This window comes from Pristiophorus japonicus, chromosome 9 (assembly GCF_044704955.1).
Source record: "Pristiophorus japonicus isolate sPriJap1 chromosome 9, sPriJap1.hap1, whole genome shotgun sequence".
Lineage (NCBI taxonomy): Eukaryota > Metazoa > Chordata > Chondrichthyes > Pristiophoridae > Pristiophorus > Pristiophorus japonicus.
In genome coordinates, this window is record NC_091985.1 from 41,407,502 (window position 1) to 41,435,185 (window position 27,684).

A 27,684-nucleotide genomic window follows, 5' to 3' on the forward strand; every position below is an offset into this window, starting at 1 on the left:
GGTATAGGGTGAGGACGAGCCGGCCTACAATTGCCCCTTTTCCCTCTCCCACAGTCACATAACTTGCTGACACCCACCACTGAGCCTCCTGTGAGTAATGGCCACTCTCGTGAGGCAATGCACCCTGGCGAGAAGTTAAATACCTTCAAAAGACGAAAATTGGCAATTTTGATCAAGTCCTATTTCTCCAAAAAGTAGCTGACCAGTTCTCTTCACCTCTGCATTGTTACCTCTGGTGTCCCCCAAGGATCTATCCTTGGCCCCCATCCTATTTCTCATCGACATGTTGCCCCTTGGTGACATCATCTGAAAATACAGCATCAGTTTTCACATGTACACTGATGACACCCAGCTTTAGCTCGCTACCACTTCTCTCGACCCCTCCACCGTCTCTAAATTGTCAGACTGCTTATCCGACATCCAGTTCTGGATGAGCAGAAATTTTCTCCAATTGAACATTGGGAAGACCGAAGTCATTGTTTTTGGTCCCCGCCACAAACTCCGTTCCCTAGCCACTGACTCCATCCCTCTCCCCAACTTTTGTCTGAGGCTGAACCGGACTGTTTGCAACCTTGGTGTCATATTTGACACTGAAATGAGCTTTTGACCACATATCTGCAGCATAACTAAGACTGCCTATTTCCACCTCCGTAACATCGCCATCTCTGCCGCAGCTCATCCGCTGCTGAAGCCTTCATCCATGCCTTTGTTACCTCTAGACTTGACTATTCCAATGCACTCCAAGCTGGCCTCCCACATTCTACCATACGTAAACTAGAGGTGATCCAAAACTCGGCAGCCCATGTCCTAACTCGCACCAAGTCCCGCTCACCCATCACCCCTGTTCTTGCTGACCTATGTTGACTCCCGGTTAAGCAACGCCTCGATTTCAAAATTCTCATCCATTTTCAGATCTCTCCATAGCCTCACCCCTCTGAATCTCTCTGATCTCCTCCAGCCCCACAACCCTCTGAGATATCTGCACTCTCCTAATTCTACCCTCTTGAGTATCCCTGGCTATAATTGCTCGACCATTGGTGGCCATGCTTTCTGTTGCCTAGGCCCCAAGCTCTGGAATTCCCTGCTTAAACCTCTCCGCCGCCCAACTCTCTTTCTTCCTTCAAGATGCTCCTTAAAACCTATCTCATTGACCAAGCTTTTGGTCACCTGCCCTAATTTCTCCTTATGCGTTAAATTTGTTATCTCATAATACTCCTGTGAAGCGCCTTGGGTTGTTTCACTATGTTAAAGGTGCTATATAAATAAAAGTTGTTGTTGTAACAGTAGATAATGAGAGAAACGGGAGCTACGGCCCAGCCACGCTTCGAAATCAGAAGAGCAGGAACAGTCGTTTCAAACAGTGAGTTAGAGGCGAAAGTGCTCTCCACAAGGCAGAGAAATGGCCATGCTGGTCTGTTAAATTACCTGTTGTTGCTGAGACAGCAAAGTAGTGATCAAGTTTCTCGCAAAACATGGCAGGATCGCATGCAAATCAAGTTCCCCTAATTAATGCTGTTAAAATTGGGCTTAATTGATCGTTTCCTTTTCTGTATGTAGCGAGCACAGCAAGAAGAGTTGGAAAAAATTGAAAAGCAGATCCAAAAGTCATCCAAAGACAATGCCAAGCCTTTGGACAAGCCTGAACAGTAAGCTTTCTCTAAGCAGCAATTTAATCCCCTCTCAACTGCCAACGTCACGTGTTTAATTTTTATGCATTTGCTTCATTATTTTATTGCCTGTTGGCATACATGTGGGAAGGGACTATGGGGAGACTGGAGCTTTCTGCTTTTGGAAACAGGCATTGACTGATTATTCTTTCTCCATCAGGTTCCTCTATGAGCTGGCTCAAATTGTCAATTTCTCCGAACGAGTGTTTTGTATCCTTTTCCAGTCCACCTTTTTGGAAAATATTGCTGCTATCAACCGTAAGCTTGAAATAATGGACAAGTTGTGCAAGGTAGGTATCGCCACATGAAACAGAATGTACACCCCGTTCTCATTCTTAGCTTCTAAGGCTACTGAGTCTTCACTCCTGCCTTTTCAAGGTTTCCTTTTATGGTTTGTTAAAGGACGTTATATAAAACATGCACTTCCTAACATACACAGTTCTTTGTCTTCTTAAAGACCACCTTATTGGTGGTCGTGGGGTGGGGTGTGTGGATCAAACCACTTGCATTTGAAGACTTTTACGGGTAAAAAATGCAAGTACAAATTATGGGGTGGAGAGGGGAGAGATTTGAAACTTTAAATGTACTCCTGAAAGAGTAAGATGGAATCAAAATTAACTTTTAAGATGTTTGGAAATAGTTTGTATAATAAATGTTGAGTATTACTTAATAGGCCTTGATGTAAACAGTGGTGATCACTGTTTGAAACAAGCTTTACATCTCGAGAGCAAAATATAAATGGAGTATTACAGTGGGGGGGAACTGTCCAATTCTGAGTTTAATCTGGTGATTCCGAGGGAGGCATGGAGGTTCTCTCTCAAATGGAAAATGCTGGGGTTTTCCCCCCCTGCATTTTCCCTTGTGCATTTATGTAACTTGGTTGGATATTTGTCTACTTTTCACTTTGATAATAAGTATAAGCTTAAAGCATTTTTAATGCGCAAGTTGCTCTAGTGTCTGGCTGCCATGTTGATATCTGGCCCGAATACTAGTTTCAGCAGATTAGAGCTGATCTGACATAGCAACATTTGTGACATGACTAAAACTATTGCTACATTTATGCTTTAACCGCCTTACAGTATGAAAAATATACTTGTACCAATTTAGTTCTATAACCATTGAGGTCTAATTGCTGTAAAGTGCCTGAATGTGATATTCTTTTGCTCCGAGAGGCAAAATGCTTGCAATTATGTAGTATATTCAGAACAGATTCTGTGTTGTGTGTATGTGAGGTAAAATTAATTGTTTTGGACACTAATTGGACAGAGATTTTAAAATAAATGTTGTGTTTTTATCCCCAAAAAAGCTCCTTTGAGAAATACTTGATTTAGAAATTCTAATTGAATACAATTTCAAGTATAATGGAAATAGTTATACATCGGAGAACTGTAGATTATTTTGTGTTGCTACTTCTGGCTAAGAAGTCAATTTCTACGTCACAAATACACAATTAGCACCTTGAACAAAGGCACTTAAGAGGCATAATAAAAATATTAGGAGTTTAAGAGGACAGTTGTAAGTGACTTGGGGCAGATGCAGAAGTAGGTGAGGGATGTGGGTGGTGAGGGTTACAGGGAAGTGGTCGGAGATAGCCTAGTCAATGATCAAGACCATGGAGGTAGTGGCATGGGAGAAGAAATGGTCATGGAGGTGCTCCTGAATATGGGTAGGAGAGTTTATATAGAGGGAGGTTTAGAGAGGGCAATGAATTTAGAGGACAAGAGGAGTGGAGATGGAGATTGAAATAATTTAGGATGAGGAGTGAAGAGGCTAAGGGAGGAAACGGGGGCGGGGGGAAATGAGTATCTTGGGAATAAGCTCAGGGAAGGGCTTGGTGCAGTAGACAATGAAGACTTAAAAAAAGAGGTAAGGGAGTGGAACAAGGTGGGACGCTTAAAGGAGGACAAGGTTCCAGAAGAGTAGTGGGGGACCTAAAGGTGTGACTTGGTGATGAGGGCCACACCGCCATTGGTTTGGGCGGCGCAAATAATGAAAAGTATAGTTAGGAGATGAAGCTTTGGTAAAGGCGAGGTGTCACCAGAGTGTGAGCCATGTTTTAGTCAGAGCTAGCATGTCATCCTCAATAAGGTCATAGATCACAAGAAAAACATTCAGTGAAAAAAATCAGACGAAGTGATTTGGTTAGTGTTAAATCATACTATATCTGGGTGATCTTGTGTCATTTATTTTGAGCAAACTGGTACAAAGGTGAACATTGTTAACTTTTGGCCAGTATAATAGGGAATGGTAAAAGAAAAGAAGACTTGCATTTATATAGTGCTTTCACGACCTCAGGAAATCCCAAAGTGATTTATAGCCACTTTTTTTTGTGTAGTCACTGTTGTAATGTAGGAAACACAGCAGCCTATTTGCACACAGAAAACTCCCACAAACAGCAATTTGACAATGACCAGATAATCTGTGAGTGATGTTGACTGAGGGATAAATATTGGCCAGGACATCGGGATAACTCCCAGGCTCTTCTTTGAAATAGTGCCATGGATCTTTTACGTCCACCCGAGAAAGCAGATGGGGCCTCGGTTTAATGTCTCATCCAAAAGACGGCACCTCTGACAGCACAGTGCACCTCCACTACTCATCTGGAGGGTCAGCCTCAATTTTTTTTTTGGTACTTGGGTCGCTGGGGTGGGATTTGAACACTCAACCTTCTGACTCAGGCTAAAGTGCTACCCACTGAGCCACAGTAATGTAGTTATAGTGTTGGACTTGCAATCCAGAGTTGAGTCCAGATCTCACTGACAAGCTGAGAAACTGAAGTCAATGATGACGAAATTTGGTAGATTTTTATTTTAAAACCTAACTGGTTCACTAATGCCCTTTTAAGGGAGGAAATAGCCACCCCTACATGTGATTCTGATTTCACACTGTGGTTAACTTTCATGCCACTATGAAGTGCCTAACAAATTACTCAGATGTGGAACCAATGCTATCAAAAAGGCAATAAATGCATCTTTGCCAGTGCCACATATCCCTAAAATAAATACCCTATTAGTTCAAAAGCTGGCATTGCCCGATGTATTGTACAGGGTACTGTACTTGCTTGGCATTTTGAAACTTAAGGAAAATCACTTGTGTGAGGAGTAAAAACTCTTGCACGAGTATGATTCAATGTTCAAAAGGGCTGATTTTAACACCTTAACTGTAAAATGACACATGGATTTCAGGGCAAATTAATTAGCAAAAAATCAGAAATCCAAGTTGTTAAGGTATAAAATTTTTTCTGTTCTTGCCTCAGACATTCCAAACAAGTGCCAGTGTAAAAGAGGTGCTGAGTCTGATTCTCGCTTTTGGAAACTACATGAATGGTGGGAACAGGAGTCGAGGCCAGGCAGACGGCTTTGGTTTAGAGATCCTTCCCAAGCTTCGAGATGTCAAGAGCAGTGTAAGTATATTCTAAGTGCACTAATTGTGACTGCTTGGCTGCATCCAATCAAAGCTGCTCGCAATGTTCAGCAGTGTAGTTTTATCTCTGTTGTTCAGCATGGTTTGAGCTTTACATAAGAACATAACATAAGAAATAGGAGCAGGAGTAGGCCATACGGCCCCTCGAGCCTGCTCCACCATTTAATACAATCATGGCTGATCCAATCATGGACTCGGGTCCACTTCGCTGCCCGCTCCACTTAATCCCTTATCCCCTTATCATTTAAGAAACTGTCTATTTCTGTCTTAAATTTATTCAATGTCCTAGTTTCCACAGCTCTCTGAGGCAGCGAATTCCACAGATCCACAACTCTCCGAGAGAAGAAATTTCTCCTCAACTCAGTTTTAAATGGGTGGCCCCTTATTCTAAGATTATGCCCTCTAGTTCTAGTCTCCCCTATCAGTGGAAACATTCTCTCTGCATCCACCTTGTCAAGCCCCCTCATAATCTTATACGTTTTGATAAGATCACCTCTTATTCTTCTGAACTCCAATAAGTAGAGGCCCAACCTACTCAACCTTTCCTCATAAGTCAACCCCCTCATCTCCGGAATCAACCTTGTGAACATTCTCTGAGCTGCCTCCAAAGCAGGTATATTCTTTCGTAAATATGGAAACCAAAACTGCACACAGTATTCCAGGTGTGGCCTCACCCTGTGTAACTGTAGTAAGACTTCCCTGCTTTTATATCCAGCCCCTTTGCAATAAAGGCCAAGATTCCATCGGCCTTCCAGATTGCTTGCTATACCTGGATACTATCCTTTTGTGTTTCATGCACAAGTACCCCCAGGTCCCGCTGTACTGCAGCACTTTGCAATCTTTCTCCATTTAAATAATAACTTGCTTTTTAATTTTTCCTGCCGAAGTGCATGACCTCACAGTTTCCAACATTATACTCCATCTGCCAATTTTTTTCCCACTCACTTAGCCTGTCTATGTCCTTTTGCAGATTTTTTGTGTTGTCGCACATTGCTTTTCCTCCCATCTTTGTATCGTCGGCAAACTTGGCTACGTTACACTCAGTCCCTTCCTCCAAGTTAATATAGATTGTAAATAGTTGGGGTCTCAGCACTGAACCCTGTGGCATCCCACCTTGAGGTTTACCAAAGCAGAAGCAGGATGCCATCAGGAGGAAGAATAGGAATGCTTCACCCTTGCTGTACAGTTTGTAGAATTTTGCCTTCAAGTTCAATTTAAATTCAATAGTAATCTTGCAGCTGTCTGTTATTGCTGTAATTTAGTGTTGTGATCCAGCGAAGCTTAGACAGACAGGCAGTCTCTCTAGCTAAATTTGAGGAACTTAGTGATTGACAGTTAACTGTAGCAAATGACCTTCAGACAGCTCTTTGGTATAGACTATTCAGCTATTATCAACCAAGGGTTTCAATGCAATAATATGGACATATCGGTATCTTGAGCATTTGTGCAGTGTTTATAGACAATGGCTCATGCCTGCTGGCCCCAAGGCTTTAATTAAAATGATACATTATCCGGTGTGTCTCGCAATGGTGATCTCCAGCATTTGGGAGCATGGGCACTGGAAGTGGTGCCTTCCATCCAGGAACAGATGATTTTGGCTCAAAAGGCTCACGTGGGTTGTACTCGATGTTGGCTCCACACACGAGCAGAAATATAGGAGGTCAGAGAGCAAGGGGGATGGCTGTCAGCACTGGCTTTTATGTGGTTCCAGAAGAAGGGTCCATTTAGGAAGACTGCACCCATGTAGCATCGTATAAGTCAAAGGGCACATAAGGAAAAGTTACTTTGTGGTCTATGTACGGCTATCACTGTTATGCTGAGTGCACATCAGAACGAGAAAAGGACTTTTAAATGCAACTCTCCCCATAGGCAGTATACAGCAGAGCTAGCTTCACAGGCTACAGGATGGTTTTGTGGGCAAAGGTTTGCTACTGTCATCTTCTTACTCTATGCAAAACAAGTGTTATCTGTCGAAACGCATATAACTTTGAGTAAATGCTGATTGTTCAAGCGCTGGTCAGAAATATTTCTGGAAAGATGCAAATTGTCTTTTTAAATCTTAAGGTTAAGTGAAGTTTTAGTTTTCTTAAGAGTTTGTAAGGGTTGCAGTTCCTAATCTGGGTGAAAATAAATACTGAACAAGATTAGCATTTCATTTCATTCAGCGATAGTTTAAAATAGGTACTTTAGCTTAAAGAAGGGAGAGGGCAGTAGTTGAATAAGGCTGATGACCTACATGGGTTGGAGAGGTGGCAGAGCTCAACAGTGAAGGAAATACGCACACTTATAAAACATAGTTTATTAAAGTGATTAAGTGATTAATAAGAGTTCATTTCCTTCAGTAGCACAGAACAGCCTCAATTTGTTTCCAATTACTGAATCTGTGGGCTATAAATTTTATTTTTTGGTTATTTTTAAAATGTGCTGAATCACTTCACAGCAAGTTGGCCAAAAGCAGCACAAGTGTGTACAAGTATTCCGATTCATTAGCAGTGATGTGAATTTCTGACCCATTTTGTTCAGCGCCAAATCAACTTGAGGAGGCTCGCCATCAGTATTCCTTTTAAAAATCAGTTACAAAGAATTCTAATTAACTTAGGGTGTAAAAATATCATCATCATAGGCAGTCCCTCGGAATCGAGGAAGACTTGCTTCCACTCTACATTAGTTCTTTGGTGACTGCACAGTCCAATACGAGAAACACAGTCTCTGTCACAGGTGGGACAGATGGTCGTTGAGGGAAAGGGTGGGTGGGCCAGGTTTGCTGCACGCTCTTTCCGCTGCCTGCGCTTGATTTCTGCATGCTTTCGATGACTGGACTCAAGGTGCTCAGCGCCCTCCCGGATGCACTTCCTCCACTTAGGGCGGTCTTTGGCCAGGGACTCCCAGGTGTCAGTGGGGATGTTGCACTTTATCAGGGAGGCTTTGAGGGTGTCCTTGTAACGTTTCCGCTGCCCACCTTTGGCTCGTTTGCTGTGAAGGAGTTCGGAGTAGAGCGCTTGCTCTAATTATCTTTACATATGTGAAATGACTTTCTGACCCATAAGCCTACTTCTTCCAACAGACCATATCCCATTGGCACAGTTGCTGATGATATCATCAACTTAATTTATGGGAGGTGAATAATCACCAATAAACTATATGAAATAATTGCTAAGACTACTGGTTCCCAACCTATCGTCAAAATGCATATTCAACGCCAATCAGCATGGGGCAGGCTGGATGGACCAGCTGGTCTTTTCCTATCATCCTGTATGTTCCACAGCTTACTTTCCGTTTAATTCCCAGCAGGACTGGACACATGGTTGTTTCCAAAGTACTCATTCATCTATGTCTAAACCTTAACCAGACACTTAACCTCCTGAAATACAATTTCCTACATTGTATGAAAATGAATTCCCTACAATCTATTAATATATTTGTCTTTCCTAATTTTACTTTAGGATCATCAACTTTGTACTTGCGTGCCCTTATGCTGTGATCAAAGTTTAAATAACTGGATGCCTTTACATTATTGATGTCTTTAACATGCTCAAGGTCTACGCACTGTTCTCTCAATCCTTGCTAAATGATAACATGTTCAGTTCTTTGAAATTGTTATCTTAGCTTAAAGCATGAGCCTTGAAATTAATATTGAAATCATTATTTTGTTTTCTTTAAACAGTGAATCCCAATGATTTAATTGAGGGATTAGAGGAGTTAATAATCCTTGACGGTGTGGGAGCTGAATTAACATGAATAGTTGAAATGACAACATCACTGAAGCACTACTGGGTTAATGACTCCTGCACACCATCAGTGACCCCTCCATATCTGGTATACAGTGAATGGATGTCGCAAGCATTTCAAAATGTACAGAAAAAAAAATCAAAGAATGCAGTGATTTTTCAGAATTTCTTGTAACTTTTCTTCAAAAGATTACTGACAACAACACCCTATCCAGATAACTTATTTCTGATCAATGTTCTCTGATCAGGGATTCACACTGTTACAGTGGAATCTGCTATAATAGAGGGGACTCTCAGTTGGATAATCCAGAGTTTCCAATTTTTTTTATCTTGCACATATGGTACATCAATAACCTAGGCACAAAAAGGAAGAGAAGTTTAAAAGTAACATAAGCGGAGTTAAATCTTTCTTGAGCGGTGAGGTTTAGTTGTCATACAGGAAGCGGTTGATGCTGGAGGGCTATCAAATGAGGCAACATCCCTTTGTCCTGTAACAATACTGGTGAATAATCGACAAAGTGGATAGTTGGAGCACTGGTAATAGAGGTCACTCTGTTATTTTAAACGAGAGGAATGAAGATGGTATATATGGTTGCAAACATTTGTATATGGGTGTGATGCTGAAATATGTAATCTGTTAAATATGCAATGCAGACAAAATTTATAGGTCGTGCACTTTGAATTGTTTTTGTTGGTCAAATCACTCGAAACCGTGCGAGGTTGCCCTGGAGTTGACATTTGGTTTTAAAGCGAGACATCTTGGCCTAGCTTATCCTGGCAACCATTTTATGTGTTCTTGATTCATCTGAGGATTTTTGCAGGTTACAGGAGAGCAGCAGGAGTTGAGGCTGCCAGAATTTTTTTTTTCTGGATCATAGTCCCCTTTGCCAGCAAGATCAGCTGGTGCCACAGCAGCCGAAGGATCAGACGATCTGCCAGCTTGCACTGCCCCTCCCTCCCCCCCCCCCCCCCCCCCCCCCTTCCCTGCTCAGCCTCTCGGGCATCGGAGCTGACTGCAGACCTGAGGCAAGTGACTGAAATGTTGCCCTGATGATGACCACATCCTGCTACCGACAGCAGTGAGTAACGAAGGCAGCATCGGCTGGCCTCCATTAACACTGTCAGTTGTATGGCCAGCTTAAAATCAATACTAAGCCTGCTGATTTTAAATGTGCTGTTCACCAGTGAAGGAGCGTATTTTAGACAGGCAATAAGGAATCATTTCAAAAAGAAGGCAGCTTCACGAAGGTCAGCACTTATGGAGATTGCTGGCTGGATTACTGGAGATGAAGGTATGTTGCATTTTTGACTGGGTGTCTCAGGTCTGCGGCAAGGGTTCAGTGGGTGCCTGGCGGAGCTCACAACTGTAAGGCCAATTGGTTTTCTTGGCATGTAATGGTGCTGCTGGGATGGACTGAGGTGCATGGGGAAGTGATGTGCAATAATTTGGGGACTTTCACCAATTGCTCTATCTGCAATGAGTGTCCCCTCCATTGTGGCAGGTGATCAAGATTCCACTATATTGCCTTGTATCAAATGACTTTTTATCTCTTTCAGGATAACAGCATTAACCTCCTGTTCTACCTGGTTTCGTATTATTTGCGTAATTTTGACAAGGTACGTTTTTAATATTTCTGAATAATAACAAATTATACATTTCTGGTAATTTTTTTAAAGCAAGTTTTTTTATGTATAAACTGTGAAGTGTTTTAGTTTTGCTAAAATGTAATCATGCATGTAGTTGGTAGATTGAGTGCCCGGAAAACTTTCTTGCAGTTGATAAATTCCAAATGTCTTGTCTCAGGATGCGGGTACAGAGCAAAGTATCTTCCCTATGCCAGAACCACAGGACCTTTTTCAAGCTTCCCAGATGAAGTTTGAGGATTTTGAGAAGGACCTCCGTAAACTAAAGAAGGACTTGAAAGGTAAATGGTTTTCTCCCTATATTGCTGACTGAACAGTGTGCTTTTTGTCCCATTTCATTGCACTGGTGGGAGCTGCGAACAGAGGGATTGCCAAATCAACAAACGTGGTATTTGTCCATTGCTACACAGTTGGTCATGTGAAAGTAAGCTTGGCTTTTTTTGATAACTGTATTTGTATTTAAAAAAAAATTAAATCAATTTTGGCCTTGTAATTAAGCAAGTGCCATTCGCACATCAGGTGGATCTTTTCTGTCTTGGTTTTGATACTTTTCCCGACATTTCAAATCCTCTATCAAATTGCTACTGTATTGATAACTGAGACTGTGCAACTGTGCACACAGGGACATCCGAGGAGATAGGCATTCTGTTGGCACTATTTGCAGGGAGCAGCCTCTGTAGAATGTTCTGTATTGTACATACTGCTATTCCATAAGGAAATCACTGGATGAACAATACAGAATTACTGTTGGTACCATACAGTGGGAGTAAATTCCTGTTGTAATTTTCTTTGCGCTGGTATTATTCAAAAGTAATTGTTGAATACCCATGGTATTTGATCTATAGCACAACATTTAGCCAATCATATTGCTCATGTAAGAGTTTTTTTTAAAAGGCATTTATTGCCCATCCCTACTTGGGCTTGAAGGTGGTGGTGAGTGGCCACCTTGACCAATAGAGTGGTTTGCTAGACCATTTAAGAGGACAGTTAAAAGTCAATCATATTGCTTATTGGTCTGGAGTCACATATAGGCCACATATGCACTCATTTGGTCAAACTTACATTTTGGGGTTTTAATTCTAGCTATTTTCTAGTGTTTGGCTACCATTAGAGAGGCCGTGCTGGCCATTACATACCCTGCCCGATTTGAAGTCAATGGAAAAGAAATAGGTGGGGTATGTAATGGCCAGCCGATCCGATATCGCCCAATTTACACCCCCACCAAAGTTGAAATTTTCAGCAACGATCTATATTGTGAGAATATTAAAACAAGTTGGATCATTTTCTGAGTCGAGCTACATTTTAACCCCATATAGAACATGCCGCACAGTCCAATACCAGTTTTCCAGTTATACCAAAACTTTTTCCATTTGTACATTTTGGGTATGTAACAGTAAGTTTATTAAGCACAAATTCTTATCAATTACAATGACGTCACTAACATATGACGGTAAATATATTTCAGGAATGTTTGACCATAGCCTATTTGGAAAAAAAAGTTTTGTAAATGCAGGGCCAAGGGTAAAGAGAGAACCTGGCAATTGAATGAAGGTTGCTAACAGACAATAGTTGGTGATTGTAAAATAAATGCTGAACTTTGAATTTAAAAAAAAAAATAAAGGTTTAACATAAATAGGATATTTTTTTAAATGGGCATACTTTAGCTTTTAAAATAATAGTGGTAAAAGATTAAGGGTGTGCTTGTTTCTCTTGTAAAGATAATTTCGGATGCACAACAAAAATCCAAGGGGGAAATACTTTTAACATACCAAGAATGACTTTGGTCACACATGGTTTCCGCTCTGAACCAGTACTAATTGGATATTTGAAAACAATTAAAAATAAAATGTACTATTGTCAGATTAGGAGTTTATAATTGGCAGTTCATTATTTTTCGGACTATTGTATTTGAAGTGGTACAAAGACTTATCTATATATCAATCGTGTTTCGAGAGGAGATTCCTTTTAATTAGCTGTGAATAATAGGTTTCAAGTAGACTGCCCGACATCTTTCAATTGCACAATCCCACTAAAGTTTCTCTTGGGGATGAGGAGTGAGAATTGTCAGACAGTAATGGACAAAGGAACAGAATTACATTACTGTATATATTGAGTTGAGCTCCCAGCAACTGATTCACCTCCACATTTCATAGCTTTGTGGAGGCCCAATCTTGCCCTTCTTTGAGGCAAGTGACATGTAGCTTGTATAGCAACCTGATCTGCTTTTGATCTGCCACAGCTGTCAGCAGCCTTCCTCAAGGCAGTCATAGCAAGTGATGGCTTTTGCTCCGGCTCCATTCTACGCTGGAAATTCCAGCATTCACCACATGACTTAAATCAACTCAACCTGCAGAGAGATGTTTTTAGATCACCAATCTTTGAAGAGAGCCAACAGGGCTTTTAGAAATTCAGTCTCTCTCAACTTCTACAGCTTTGACCGCCCCCCCAACACTTCTCTTCTAATTCCTATTCCAAAACAACACTGAAAAATGCAAATAACAGAATTAAACTCTTCCAAAGATTGTTGCATAATGCATTCTATTGCACACATTGTGCAAATCCTAACAATTTTGAGGACTGAATAATGAAAATACATTAGACTTACTACAGCACAGCATTCTGATTGGTCAAATCCTACTTTCAGATACAATAAAGCACATCCTAAAGTGACCGTTTCCTTCATTCAGTGCTCATTGCGCATCTACATTAGGAAAAGCATGCATCAACTGAACTGGGAGGTATTTAAAGACATGTTTAGCAATAACTGCTTACCTTGTGCAGAGTATTCAAAGGCTGGGCTGTTTTTTAAAAAAAAAAATAATCTGAAGTGTAAGCTTTACAGTAGGTAGATATTCCTGATTGGTTCCTGTTCCATTTTTAATATTAAGTTAAGTACTTACCAATTTGTGAGTACAACTCCCATTTCTAATATGTCCAACAGATAGTAGCAAGGATATAACTGATTTTTCCACTTTAAGCACCCTTGTATGATATGGATCCCAGCCTTGTCAGGAAATTCACTATTCTAATTGCACTTCCCAGTTCAGATTATGCGTTATTCTTTAACAATTCTTCAATCTGATTGGTTAAGGAGCTAGGAACATTGATAGTCCACAAAGATTTCGGGCTATATGTACACAGATCATTAAAGCGCTGTCGTCCGTTAGAAAAAATAATTTAAAAGGCTAATAGAATGTTGGCTGTTTATAATGAGAGGGGTAGAATAGAAACATTGAACATAGGTGCAGAAGTAGCCCATTCGGCCCTTCAAGCCTGTACCACCATTCAATAAGATCATGGCTGATCATTCACCTCAGTACCCCTTTCCTGCTTTCTCTCCATACCCCTTGATCCCTTTATGTTGGGTATCTGAAAAGCATGCACTCCCATGTTCCGCCACCAGGGAGCACATCCCCTGCAGTCCCAAGGGATCTCAGCATCCCTTGGGAGCACTGTATATAAGCCGGCCCCTAAGGCATGTTCCTCACTCTGGAGTGTCTTATTAAAGACTGAGGTCACTGTTACTTTAACCTCCCTGTGTGCAGTCTCATCTGTGTTAGGAACACAATAACTGTCGACGAGTATACGAATCCAATGCAAAGATGCAGCAAACTGTGGGCATCCTGGAGAAGTTCTCTGAGGATGAGGACTGGGACGCCTATGTCGAACGGCTGGCTACAAAGTACTGGTCTAATGAACTGGGCGGAGAAGGAAGCGCTGCAAAAATGAGAGCGGTCCCCCTCACGGTCTACGGGGCACCGACCTACAGCCTCATGAAGAATCTTCTGGCTTTGGTGAAACCCACAGATAAGTCGTATGAGGAGCTGTGTACACTGGTTCGGCAGCATCTTAACCCGAGGGACAGCGTGCTGATGGCAAGGTATCAGTTCTACACGTGCCAGCAATCTGAAGGTCAGGAAGTGGCGAGCTACATCGCCAAGCTAAGGCGACTTGCAGGCCAATGTGAGTTTGATGGCTACCTGGAGCAAATGCTCAGAGACTTTTTGTACTGGGCATTGGCCACGAGACCATCCTACAAAAACTTTTGACTGTGGAGACACCGACCCTCAGTAAGGCCATTGCAATAGCACAGGCATTTATGTCCACCAGTGATGACACCAAAAAAATCTCTCAGCACACAAGTGCTAGCAATGTTCATAAATTAACTGGAACTGTGTTTGCGAGCAGAAATGTACAGGACAGAAACCACGAGTCTGCAACTGCCAGCAGGCCTCAGGTGACCCAGAGTCCGCAAGAAAGGATGAATGCAAGGCAATTCACACCTTGTTGGCATTGTGGAGGCTTCCATTCAGCTTATTCATGCCGCTTTAAAGGGTATGTTTGCAAGAGCTGTGGAACAATGGGGCACCTCCAACGAGCTTGCAGACAAGCTGCAAGCTCTGCAAAACCTGCTAACCATTGGTGGATCAAAGCAATTTCGAGCCTCAGAGAGGAGGCAGATGCTGAAGTACACGGGGTGCACACATTTTTGATGAAATGTCCACTTATAATGCTAAACGTAAAATTGAATGGCTTACCCGTAGCCATGGAACTGGACACTGGCGCTAGCCAATCCATCATGAGTAAAAAGATGTTTGAGAGACTGTGGTGCAACAAGGCATTTAGGCCAGCCCTGAGCTCCATCCACATGAAACTGAGAACGTACACCAAAGAGCTTATCACTGTCCTGGGCAGCACCATGGTCAAGGTCACGGTGCACGAACTGCCACTCTGGATTGTCCCGGGCGATGGTCCCACACTGCTTGGAAGGAGCTGGCTGGGCAAAATCCGCTGGAACTGGGATGACATCCGAGCGCTATCACATGTCAATGATGCCTCATGTACCCAGGTTCTTAACAAATTTTCTTCCCTTTTTGAGCCAGGCATTGGAAACTTTTCTGGGGCGAAGGTGCGGATCCACTTGGTCCCAGAGGCACGACCCATTCACCACAAGGCGCGATGAGGGAGAGTGGAAATCGAACTGGGCAGGCTGCAACGCGAGGGCATCATCTCCCCAGTGGAATTCAGTGAGTGGGCCAGCCCGATTGTTCCAATACTCAAAAGTGATGGCACGGTCAAGATTTGTGGCGATTATAAAGTAACTATTAATCGTTTCTCGCTACAGGACCAATACCCGCTACCTAAGGCAGACGACCTATTTGTGACACTGGCAGGAGGCAAGATGTTCACCAAGCTCAACCTGACTTCGGCCTACATGACGCAGGAGCTGGAGGAGTCTTCGAAGCATCAACACGCACAAGGGACTGTTCATCTACAACAGATTCCCGTTTGGAATTCGGTCAGTTGCAGCAATCTTCCAGAGAAACATGGAGAGCCTACTCAAGTCGGTACCATGCACCGTGGTTTTTCAGGACGACATATTGGTCACGGGTCGAGCACCTACAAAACCTGAAGGAGGTCCTCCAGCGACTGGATCGCGTAGGGCTGCGGCTGAAGAGGTCAAAATGCGTCTTCATGGCAACAGAAGTGGAGTTTTTGGGGAGAAAGATCATGGCATTTGGCCCACAGACGCCAAGACAGAGGCTATCAGGAACACGCCCAGGCCACAGAACGTCACGGAGCTGTGGTCGTTCCTGGGACTCCACAACTATTTTGGTCATTTCCTACCGGGGTTAAGCACCCTCTTAGAACCCCTACATGTGTTATTGCGTAAAGGTGAGAACTGGGTCGGGGGAAAAAAAACAAGTAATTGCTTTTGAGAAAGCCAGAAACATTTTATGCTCCAACAAGTTGCTTGTATTGTATAACCCGTGTAAAAGACTTGTGCTAGCATGTGATGTGTCGTCGTACGGAGTCGGGTGTATATTACAACAAGCTAACATTGCGGGGAAGTTGCAACCTGTCGCCTATGCTTCCAGGAACTTGTCTAAGGCTGAGGGGGCCTACAGCATGATTGAGAGATAGGTGTTAGCGTGTGTGTTCGGGGTAAAGAAAATGCATCAGTACCTGTTTGGCCTCAAATTTGAGCTGGAAACTGATCACAAGCCCCTCATATCCCTGTTCGCTGAAAACAAGGGGACAAATACTAATGTTTCAGCCCGCATACAAAGGTGGGCACTCGCGCTATCAGCGTATAACTATACCATCCGCCACAGGCCAGGCACCGAGAACTGTGCGGATGCTCTGTCGGCTACCATTGCCCACCACGGGGGTGGAAATGGCGCAGCCTGCTAACTTGTTGATGGTGGCGCAGCCCGCAGACTTGTTGATGGTCATGGAAGCGTTTGAAAATGATAAATCACCTGTAACGGCCCGCCAGATTAGGCCTTGAACCAGCCAAGATCCTCTGCTGTCCCTAGTAAAAAAAAAAACTGTGTACTGTATGGGAGCTGGGCCAGCATCCCGGTTGAAATGCAAGAGCTAATCAAGTCATTCCAGCGGCGAAAGGACGAGCTGTCCATTCAGGCAGGGAGACGTTCATCTCGGATCTCCACAGCACGCACCCGGGTATAGTAATGACGAAAGCGATAGCCAGATTCCACGTGTGGTGGCCCGGTATCGACTCTGACTTAGAGTCCTGTGTACGGCAATGCAGTGTATGTGCTCAGTTGAGCAACGCGCCCAGAGAAGCACCACTAAGTTTGTGGTCCCGGCCCCCCAGACCATGGTCGAGGATCCATGTCGACTATGCGGGCCCGTTTTTTGGTAAAATGTTCCTGGTGGTGGTGGATGCTTTTTCAAAATGGATTGAATGTGAAATAATGTCGGGAAGCACCGCCACCGCCACCATTGAAAGCCTGCGGGCCATGTTTACCACCCACGGCCTGCCTGACATACTGGTCAGTGACAACTGGCCATGTTTCACCAGTGCCGAATTTAAAGAATTCATGACCCGCAATGGGATCAAACATGTCACCTCGGCCCCGTTTAAACCAGCCTCCAATGGGCAGGCAGAGCAGGCAGTACAAACAATCAAACAGAGCCTTAAACGAGTCACAGAAGGCTCACTCCAAATCCGTCTGTCCCGAGTACTGCTCAGCTACTGCACGAGACCCCACTCGCTCACGGGTGCCCCCGGCTGAGCTACTCATGAAAAGGACACTTAAAACTAGACTCTCTCTGGTTCACCCCAACCTGCATGATCAGGTAGAGAGCAGGCGGCAGCAACAAAATGTAAACGATGGTCGCGCCACTGTGTCACGGGAAATTGATCTGAATGACCGTGTATGTGCTAAACTATGGACATGGTCCCAAGTGGATCGCGGGCACGGTGATAGCTAAAGAAGGGAGTAGGGTGTTTGTAGTCAAACTAGACAGTGGACAAATTTGCAGAAAGCACCTGGACCAAACGAGGCTGCGGTTCACAGACTGCCCTGAACAACCCACAGCAGACACCACCTTTTTCGAGCCCACAACACACACCCAAAGGATCAACGACACCAAGCCGGACTAGGAAATCGAACCCATCACGCCCAACAGCCCAGCAAGGTCAGGCTCACCCAGCAGCCCCGCAGGGCCAACAACACTCCAGCCCAGCGAGGGCACAGCCAACACACCAGAACAGACATTTATACCGAGGCGGTCCACCAGGGAAAGAAAGGCTCCCGACCGCCTCACCTTGTAAATAGTTTTCACTTTGACTTTGGGGGGCGGAGTGATGTTGTGTATCTGTAAAGCATGTACCCCCATGTTCCGCCATCAGCGAGCGCTTCCCCTGAAGTCCCAAGGGATCCCAGCATCCCTTGGGAGCACTGTATATAAGCCGGCCCTAAGGCATGTTCCTCACTCTGGAGTGTCTTATTAAAGACTGGTCAATGTTACTTTAACCTCCCTGTGTGCAGTCTCATCTGTGTTACGAACACAATACTTTAGCCGTAAGGGCCATATCTAACTCCCTCTTGAATATATCCACTGAACTGGCATTAACAACTCTGCGGTAGGGAATTCCACAGTTTAACAACTCTCTGAGTGAAGAAGTTTCTCCTCATCTCAGTCCTAAATGGCTTACTCCTTATCCTTAGACTATGTCCCCTGGTTCTGGACTCCCCCAACATCGGGAACTTTCTTTCTGCACCTAACCTGTCCAGTCCCGTCAGAATTTTATATGTTTCTGAGATCCCATTTCATCCTTCTAAACTCCAGTGAATACAGGCCCAGTCGATCCAGTCTCTCCTCATATGTCAGTTCTGCCATCCTGGGAATCAGTCTGGTGAACCTTCGCTGTACTCCCTTAATAACAAGAACGTCCTTCCTCAGATTCGGAGACCAAAACTGAACACAATATTCCAGGTGAGGCCTCACCAAGGCTCTGTACAACTGCAGTAAGACTTCCTGCTCCTATACTCAAATCCCCTATGAAGGCCAACATACCATTTGCCTTCTTCACCACCTGCTTTTTCTGCATGCCAACTTTCAATGACCGATGTGCCATGATACCCAGGTCTCGTTGCACATCGCCTTTTCCTAATCTGCCGCCATTCAGATAATATTCTGCCTTCGTGTTTTTGCCCGCAAAGTGGATAACCTCACATTTATCCACATTATACTGCATCTGCCATGCATTTGTCCACTCACCTAAGCTGTCCAAATCACCCTGCAGTCTCTTAACGTCCTCCTCACAGCTCACACTGCCACCAAGCTTAGTGTCATCTGCAAACTTGGAGATACTGCACTCAATTCCTTCATCTAAATCATTAATGTATTTGTAAAAAGCTGGGATCCCAGCACTGAGCCCTGCGGCACCCCACTAGTCACTGCTTGCCATTCTGAAAAGGACCCGTTTATCCCAACTCTCTGCTTCCTGTCTGCCAACCAGTTCTCTATCCACGTCAATACATTACCCCCAGTACCATGTGCTTTAATTTTGCACACTAATCTCTTATGTGGGATCTTGTCAAAAGCCTTTTGAAAGTCTAAATACACCACATCCAGTGGTTCTCCCTTGTCCACTCTTACTAGTTACATCCTCAAAAAATTCTAGAAGATTTGTCAAGCATGATTTCCCTTTCATAAATCCATGTTGACATGGACCAATCCTGTCACTGCTTTCCAAATGCACTGCTATTACATCTTTAATAATTGATTCCAACATTTTCCCTACCACCGAGGACATTTTGCTACCTCTGTAACTGAGATTAATTTCTATAGGCTTCATATCTTGTGTGCTTCTTCCACAAACAGACTTGTAACATTGAAGTTGAGATTTTACCTCTAATTATGGGAAAGGGTTTTGAGGTCTGATGTCGCGTAGAAAATCAGCTAAATCTGTTCATCTTGGGTGTGGGGTTTTCTGACGTCTTGTGCTAGGTTTGTTGGTTGAGTTTGAGTTTCGGTGCTCATTTTTGGGATGTAATTTCCAGCAGAGCATCTCTACCTTCGGATCTTGTGGCAAATCGTCTGAAGATAACATATCCCAAATCCTTAATGAAAATAAAACCCTCCACCTTATACTTTCTTACCCCCGTCAGGAAACAATCCCTACCCCGCTTCCCGCCTCCCCTCAGGGATTTGATCACACAAATCTAAGCTGACACTTCTTCGAGGATGACTTGCTTCCATACTAATATGAGTTCTAAGGAGACTGATGAGACCAATGCAAGATCTACAGTCTCTGTCACAGGTGGGGCAGACGGTGGTTGGAGGGACGGGTGGGTGGGGTGCTTGATTTGTCGTACGCTCCTTCCGCTGTTTGTACTTGGCTTCCGTGTGCTCCAGACAAAGAGACTCCAAGTATTCGGTGCCTTTTCAGATGCTTCTCCTCCACTTTGAGAGGCCTTGGGCCAGGGATTCTCAAGGCTCGGTGGGGATGTTGCATCTTTTCAAGGAAGCTTTGAGGGTGCCCTTGTAGCATTTTTTTCTGCCCTCCTGGGACTCACTTGCCATGACGTAGCTCAGAGTAAAATGCTTGTTTCGGGAGTCTAGTATCGAGCATGCAGACAATGTGGCCCATCAGAGATGGTTGCGCATGATCAGCCTCGATTCTGGGGATGTTGGCCTGAGAGAGAACACTGATGTTGGTGCACCTATCCTGCCAATGGATTTTCAGGATTTTGTGGAGGCAGCATTGGTGATACTTCTCCAGTGCTTTGAGGTGCCTACTGTACATAGTCCATGTCTCTGAAGCATATAGGATGGTGGGTATCACTATTGCTCTGTAGACCACGAGCATGGTGCTGGGTTTGAGGTCCTGGACTTTGAATACTTTTCTTCCTCAGGTGGCCGAAGGCTATACTGCCACACTGAAGGCAGTGTTGGACTTCGTCGTCGATGTCTGTCCTTGCTGATAGGCTCCCAAGGAATGGGAAGTGGTCCACGTTATCCAAGGTCTCATCATGGATCTTGATAATCAGGAGCAGTACTGTGTGGCAGGGGCAGGTTGGTAGACAACCTTTGTCTTACTGATGTTTAATGTGAGGCCCAGACTCTCGTATGTTTCAGTGAAGGTGTCGACGATGTTTGGAGTTCGGCCTCCGAGTGTGCACAAATGCAAATGTCAGAATATTGTAATTCAATGACAGAGGTTGGGACAACCTTGGATCTGGACTGGAGGCGTCTTGAGTTTGAACAATTTCCCACTTGTCCTGTAGATTAACACCACTCCAGCGGGGAGCTTGTTAAAGGTAAGATGAAGCATTGCAGCGAGAAAGATTGAGAATAGCGGTGGTGTGATGCTGGTCTGCACTTGTATTGAGTCTGTGGTGGATCCGTTGGTAAGAATCACAGCTTGCATGTCATTATGAAGCAGCTGACAAATTTTTGAGGACAGCTGAATTTGGGAAGGACACTTCATAATCCCTTGCAGTTAACAGTGTTGAAGGCCTTTGTGATGTCAAACAAAGCCATGTACAGAGGCTGGTGCTGCTCCCTTCATTTTTCTTGGATTTGTTGCATGGTGAAGACCATATCCATTGTGCCCTTTAGTGGGCGGAATCCGCACTGCAACTCTGGGAGGAGCTTTTCAGCTACTGGGTGGAGATGATTTAGGAGTATTCTTGCAATGATTTTTCCCTGCGGCAGACAACAGGGAAACTTCTCTGTAATTATCGCAATCGGACCTGTCACTTTTCTTGAAGATGGTCACGATTGCAGCATCTCTGAGATCCCCCGGCATGCTCTCCTCCTTCCAAATAAGAGAAATGAGTTCATGGATTCGCGCCAATAGTGCTTTTCCATCATGCTTTAGTGCTTTGGCGGAGATTCCATCTGCTCCTGAGGCCTTGTTGTTTTTCAGTTGTCGGATGTTCAGAGACCTTTTCAGCCTCATGCCAGGCTGGGATTGTGCCGAGGTAGTGGTGAGTAACATGTTTCAGTGCAGTGCTGAGGGAGTGCTGCACTGTCGGAGGTGCCATTTTTTGGATGAGACATTAAACCAAGGCCCTGTCTGCTCTCTCAGGTGGCCATAAAAGATCCCATGGCAGTATTTTGAAGAAATAGGAGAGTTGCACCGTGTCCTGGCCAATATTTATCTTTCAGTTCATTGCAGGGTAAAGGATAACTATCTAATCAACATAACAAAAGCAGTTTATCTGTTCATTATCACATTGCTGTTTGTGGGAGCTTGCTGTGCACAAATTGGCTGCCGTGTTTCTCGCATTACAACAGTGACTACACTTCAAAAAGTACTTAATTTGGCTGTAAAGTGCTTTGAGACGTGGTCGTGAAAGGTGCTATATAAATGCAAGTCTTTTATTCCCCGAGCTCTGGAATTCCCTCACTGAATTCCTTTGCCTCTCTACCCCTCTCCCCTCCATTAAGAACCTCTAACACTTACCTCTTTCAACAAGCTTTTAATCACCCCTCCTAATATCTCCTCCTTGAGCTACTTGTCAATTTTTATCTGATTACGTTCCAGTAAAGTGCCTTGGGACCTTTTCTATGTTAAATGCGTTATTAGTCAAAGGTGTAGCAGTTTGGATGGCTATGTAAATGGAAGTTGCGTTTGTATTTGTTCCAAATGTCCTTTTTTTTTTAAAAAAAAGCAATGCCTGTTGCAATGTATTCGAGCCATTTATCTTCAGTAGTTTTCTTTTTGAAATTTTTAGTTGTAATGTGAGGTGAGCATTCATTCGGAGTTTGCAAAGTTGTTTCTTTAAAATTTTGTACAACATTCTGAAAGAACTTCTTATATTGATAGAATATTTTGATCGAAGATTCTGCAGCCCTGTTCCTCATTGAGATAAATGACTGCAAACTGTGCAAACAGACTGCAAAGCCTGCCTGCCTGTCGCCGCCTTCTGTGTTTAGCAAACTTCTGTGGTTAAATGCAGTTTGTTCAGACTAACTACACACTTTGGGGCAGGGATTTGGACTGGGAAATTAGGGACTCACTGCAGGCAGGCAGGTTACACTGAGTCAAATGTTCACATGTTGAAGTCACTGTCGGAACATGCTTGTTTGGCACAGTTTCTAACAAAAGACCCATCTGCTAGGGCCCTGACCTGTACCGTGCTATAAAGGAAGCTAGTTTAAAAATACCTAATGCAACTTTAATATTGTTTATCTGGAAAATATTTTTCTAAGTATCTCAGTCTGCGTGGCTTTGGCGACTCTGCTGCAGTGGACCCGGAGCAGGTTGGCTGCGAGTGCTACTTTCACCCGGTCAGCGAGAGGCATTAGTGCTTGTTCGATGAGACTCCCACTTTCTCTTCTCATCCCCACCACCACCGGCCAAACTTTCAGGGAGATGTTGCATCCTCTGCTTGGCACCTCTCCAATCAGTGCAACTCTGATTGGAAATTAACTCGAGCATGAATCAAATTATGTTTTGGCTCTGAGTATTAATGCTGAGCTGTGCTATATAGCCTTCAAATTTTTTATTTATTATTGCTCTTTATGAATTATTAATATGGTAAATCTCTGTCAAGTCATAGTGAAATATTAAACCGAGTTGAAGTAATTCAACTGAGTCTGTTTAATCTACATGAGTAGCAGTTTTTAGTTGTGATTTTTAAGGTTTAATTTCTCTGCTAATGCCAAGATGCTGTATTCGACACTCATTAACACATTGGACTTGGGTGAAAGCAGTCTATGATATGATTCAGGATGAATGTTGTAATAGAGGACAGAGCAAAACGGGTGGGGACTGAGCCACATTCCATCCCATCCAAGTTCGGACATCGCAGCCTGTTGGCCAATTTTCTCTCCTGCTCCCCTGCAAATGTGAATTGCTGGTTCCACTGGTGCTGCCAGCCCTTTTGTACCCTGCCCAAGTGGCCATTGTTGGGTGAATGTAGACAGTTAATATTCGGAGGTTTTTCAGCACCAAAGGTATCACAGTTAATCCAGATCCTATCCTGCCACCAGGTCATCAATGAATGCTTTTCAGCGTGAATGACTGGTTAGTGAATCGCGAGAGGTACCCTAACTTTTTTCACCCCTTCTTAGCACAGGGCTCCTGTGGCCAAATTCCACATCCCAATTGCTGCCCCAACTGAAATCCGTTAACTTAGTACAAATAAGGAATTGAACTTGGGAGTCTTCGACCTTCATACCTTACTGCTGCAACAGGTGGTGCCTTCACCCAACAGTTCATTGGATGAGTTACACGGCCCATCTTTAACCCTCCTGTTGCATTGATGCAAAGCTTGTGCAGCTTCACTAGAGCAATGGTGAACTTGCTTGTGGTCATATATTCTGTCATGTTCTATGTTGGGATATGAGTTGTGACTAACTCAGTAAATAAAAAGAAACCGGTATTGTTATTGATAAATACTTGAACATTTGTTATAGGAAAGTAGCTTTTATCATGGGTTCATGTATGCAGTGTCATCAAATGATTTATTTAAAATCTCTGTGCAATCAATTTGCATTATAACTGCAGCAAATACACTGATCCACCTCTTACCACACCACTGTCTCGGTGCCCAAACAGCTTTTCATGTTGGACAGCAATTTACATATACTAGCTGGAAGGAAGTACATCGTAAATTAAACAGAAAATGGTGGAAATACTCTGGTCAGGCAGCATCTGTGGAGAGAATAACAACGTTTCAGGGCACCTGATGAAAGGTCATTGCCCTGAACGTTGACTCTGTTTCTCTCTCTCCACAGATACTGTCTGACCTGCTGAGCATTTCCAGCATCTATGGTATTTTATTTTTGGTTTAGTGCCTTTGTTTTCGTCTATTGTATTCATTTGATTTCTGTATAATCTCCTTTTTATATTAGAGAGCCAGAATGCAAATTAGGTATCCAAATTGAATCATAGAAACTTGCAGCACAGAAGCAGGCCATTCGGTCTGTTGTACCTGTGCTGGCTCTTTGAAAGAACAGTCGTGCTCAGTCCCCCATCCCCCACTCATATTTTCTCTGTAGCCCTTTAAGTTCCTCATCCTCAAGTACCTGTCCAACTCCCTTTTTAAATTATTTATCGAATCAGCTTCCACCACCTGTTCAGGTAGAGTGATCCACATCCTGACAACTGAGTGAAAAAAATTCTCATCTCCCCTCTAACTCTTTTGCCAATGATTTTATATCTATGACCTCTGATTATTGACCCACCTTGGTTCTGCCCATAAATGTGACCGTGACCTTGATTTGGCTCGCCACTTTTGATCTTCTGTATCTTTTCAACCAAACTTGATACCAGCTTCAGGAACACTCTTTCATCTCTCTCGTGAGCGCACTGCATCCCTCGGATCTGAGGAATGACTTTAGCAACTTTAGAGTGTGGCCATCTTCCCCGTTATCAGCTCAGCTTAAAAACCCTAACTAACTAAGTCTAACTAACAGCAGATGCCATTAGATGCCCTGCCATGGCAACTTGTGTGTATTTCTAAAGTAGCAGTTTTCATTTGTTCCTTTTTTGGCTGTCGTGGAATTGTGTAAAAATCCAAACCTCATTAGAAACATTGAGAAATCAATCCCACTTGCATGAAAGCATTGGGCAGTGACAACGTCAATATTGACCAACTCGCTGGTTTATTTGATAACCAAGCTCAGAAGTTTGTCATCAAATCCTGAAAACTAATGAATAAAATAATGGTTCTCATTCATTTGCTACTACAAACTAATCTCTTGGCTGCACATGGGTGATGCTGGATACCTATTTTATCTCCAACTTCTGGGCTAAAACTAGTTGATAAAGAAAAGAGCATTCTTTGCTTTATGTAAAGAGTTACTTGTTTCTCTTCAATCTAGATGGCACTGGAGTTAAATGAGTTATCAGTGCACTGGTGACATGCACATCAAGAAGCCTGTTTTGAGGCTTCTTCGGCAGCATCTCCCAAACCCCTCGATCTCTACCACCGAGGACAAGGGCAGCAGGCGCACGAGAGCACCATCACTGCAAGTTCCCCTCCAGGTTACACACCATGCTGACTTGGAAATGTAGCGGCGTCCCTTCATTGTTGCTGGGTCAAAATCATGGCACTCCCTCCCTAACAGCACTGTGGGAGTACCTTCACCACAAGGACTGCAGCGGTTCACCGCCACCTGCTCAAGGGCAATTAGGGAAGGGCAATAAATGCTGGCCAGCAATGCCCACGTCTTGGAATGAATTTTAAAAAATATTCCCAAGAGCATTTGACTTGTAAAGCTAAACCTAGCTGATTTCTTTTCTTTCACTCCCACCATAAAAAGTCACCTCTTTGGGTCACAAAAATCCTGCATGTCGTTCTGGGGAACTATCCATGATTCTGCACTCACATTTCAAAATATAAAGCGATAGAACTGGTAAAAGCCATTGCTTTTTTGAGTTGATAGACATTGGGGTTTTTCACTTTTCTTGTTGCAGTTTGTGAGAAAGAAATGGAAAAAGTCTGTCGCCTTTCACCAGAAGAACATCTCCAGCCTTTTAAAGACCAAATGGAAGAATTCATTAATCAAGGTAAATGGAACAGAGTTCAGACATTTTATAAATAAAAGACTAGGTAAGTGATATTATGTATTTTAACCATGACAATATTTGTTTTGGCATGAGACATTGCCAAGCAGCACAATTAATCAGTGTCACAAATACATTACAAACCTAGAGGCAGCCTAATGAGAGGTTTTGGGGATGTAACAACAAAAATATTTTAACCAAACTTTAAATTGCTTTTTTTATACTATATATAAGCATGTTATTAGCTTTGTTCAACAATAAGGTTATAAAGATGTTTAAAACTGAGGCAAGCCTATTAATCATGAGAACACTGTTTTTCAATGATCCTTGTCAGTGGTTTGGGAGCAGAATTTTCCTCCTCCCATATTTATCTCCTACAAGCACACAGAATTCCTTGTTTTATTTTGTGAAATAGCAGAAGTAGATGAAAAGTTGGCCATTTAAGGAGAATGACTCAACCTGTACACATGTTTCCAAGTTATGGGCTGTGGGCAACATGGATCCAACAAGCTAGGCAATCTAATCCCCAAAGCCCAGGCAATTCCATTTCTATTGGTGCTTGTATATCCTACCAGCTTTTTGCAGCATTTTGAATTTTGAGCATCTGGAGATTTAGAAAGGACAGTTTTTAGTCCAGTTTCAATTAGTGGATAAATCCTAAATCAGAACAAAGAAATGTTGGTATCTACAGTTTAAGATGTATGAAAATTAATGGGAATGTTAGTTTTAAATATGGCCAGTGGTTCCCATGGAATGCAGTTAAGTGGCTTCTAAAGACAAGCTTGGACATTCCTTCTATCCAATACTTGACACCTGAAATGATGACTCTCCAAATGATTTCAAGTTCCTGTTTAGTTCAAATATTTTAATAGTACGGGGACTGACGGTTGTAATCTTGTTGTGAATACACTTGCCATATATGTTAATCTGTTCATTGCAATTATTATTTTCAGGAATTCAGTTTCCACTGTACTTTGGTCATATACTTTTGTGTACAATAATTTGTTGAGCACACTAGTATTTTTTCTAACCCCAGCACTAGTCAGCTCTGAATGTCTCATTCAGAAAGCTCTGTGTAACTGTGGTGAGCTATTAGTTTTGGGCCTAGTGAAATTCATATCGCCCAAATCTGAAATCTCAGAGGGGGAAAATACAAGACCCCAGGACACCAGATTTAAGTGGGCACATTGGACAAGTAGGCCCTCTGAGACTATCGGGGAACGTGAACATATCAAGCGCTGACAAGAATGTCAGGCAAGTTTTATGAAAATTCTAATTCAAACTGCCAAAAAAATCCCTTGAAGCACAGATCTAAGTAGTATTTAGAGCCATATCCACAATTAGAGAGTTTCATTTGATTTAGTTTTAAGTTGAACTTCATTTGCGATGCTTTTTATTTTAAATTGGGATGCATCATCTAAGTAGTTCTACAATTAAA

The 27,684-nt window shown here is 43.1% G+C and overlaps 1 protein-coding gene across 1 annotated transcript in view; it reads left to right on the forward strand.

Moving 5' to 3' along the window:
- fmn2b (formin 2b) overlaps positions 1-27,684 on the forward strand; it is a 596,705-nt gene that overhangs the window by 386,884 nt on the left and 182,137 nt on the right. Inside the window, exons 11-16 of the mRNA XM_070890955.1 lie at positions 1,558-1,646; positions 1,828-1,957; positions 4,924-5,070; positions 10,376-10,435; positions 10,623-10,743; positions 26,157-26,249. Coding sequence (XP_070747056.1) covers positions 1,558-1,646; positions 1,828-1,957; positions 4,924-5,070; positions 10,376-10,435; positions 10,623-10,743; positions 26,157-26,249 — 640 coding nt within the window. The remainder of the gene's footprint in view (positions 1-1,557; positions 1,647-1,827; positions 1,958-4,923; positions 5,071-10,375; positions 10,436-10,622; positions 10,744-26,156; positions 26,250-27,684) is intronic.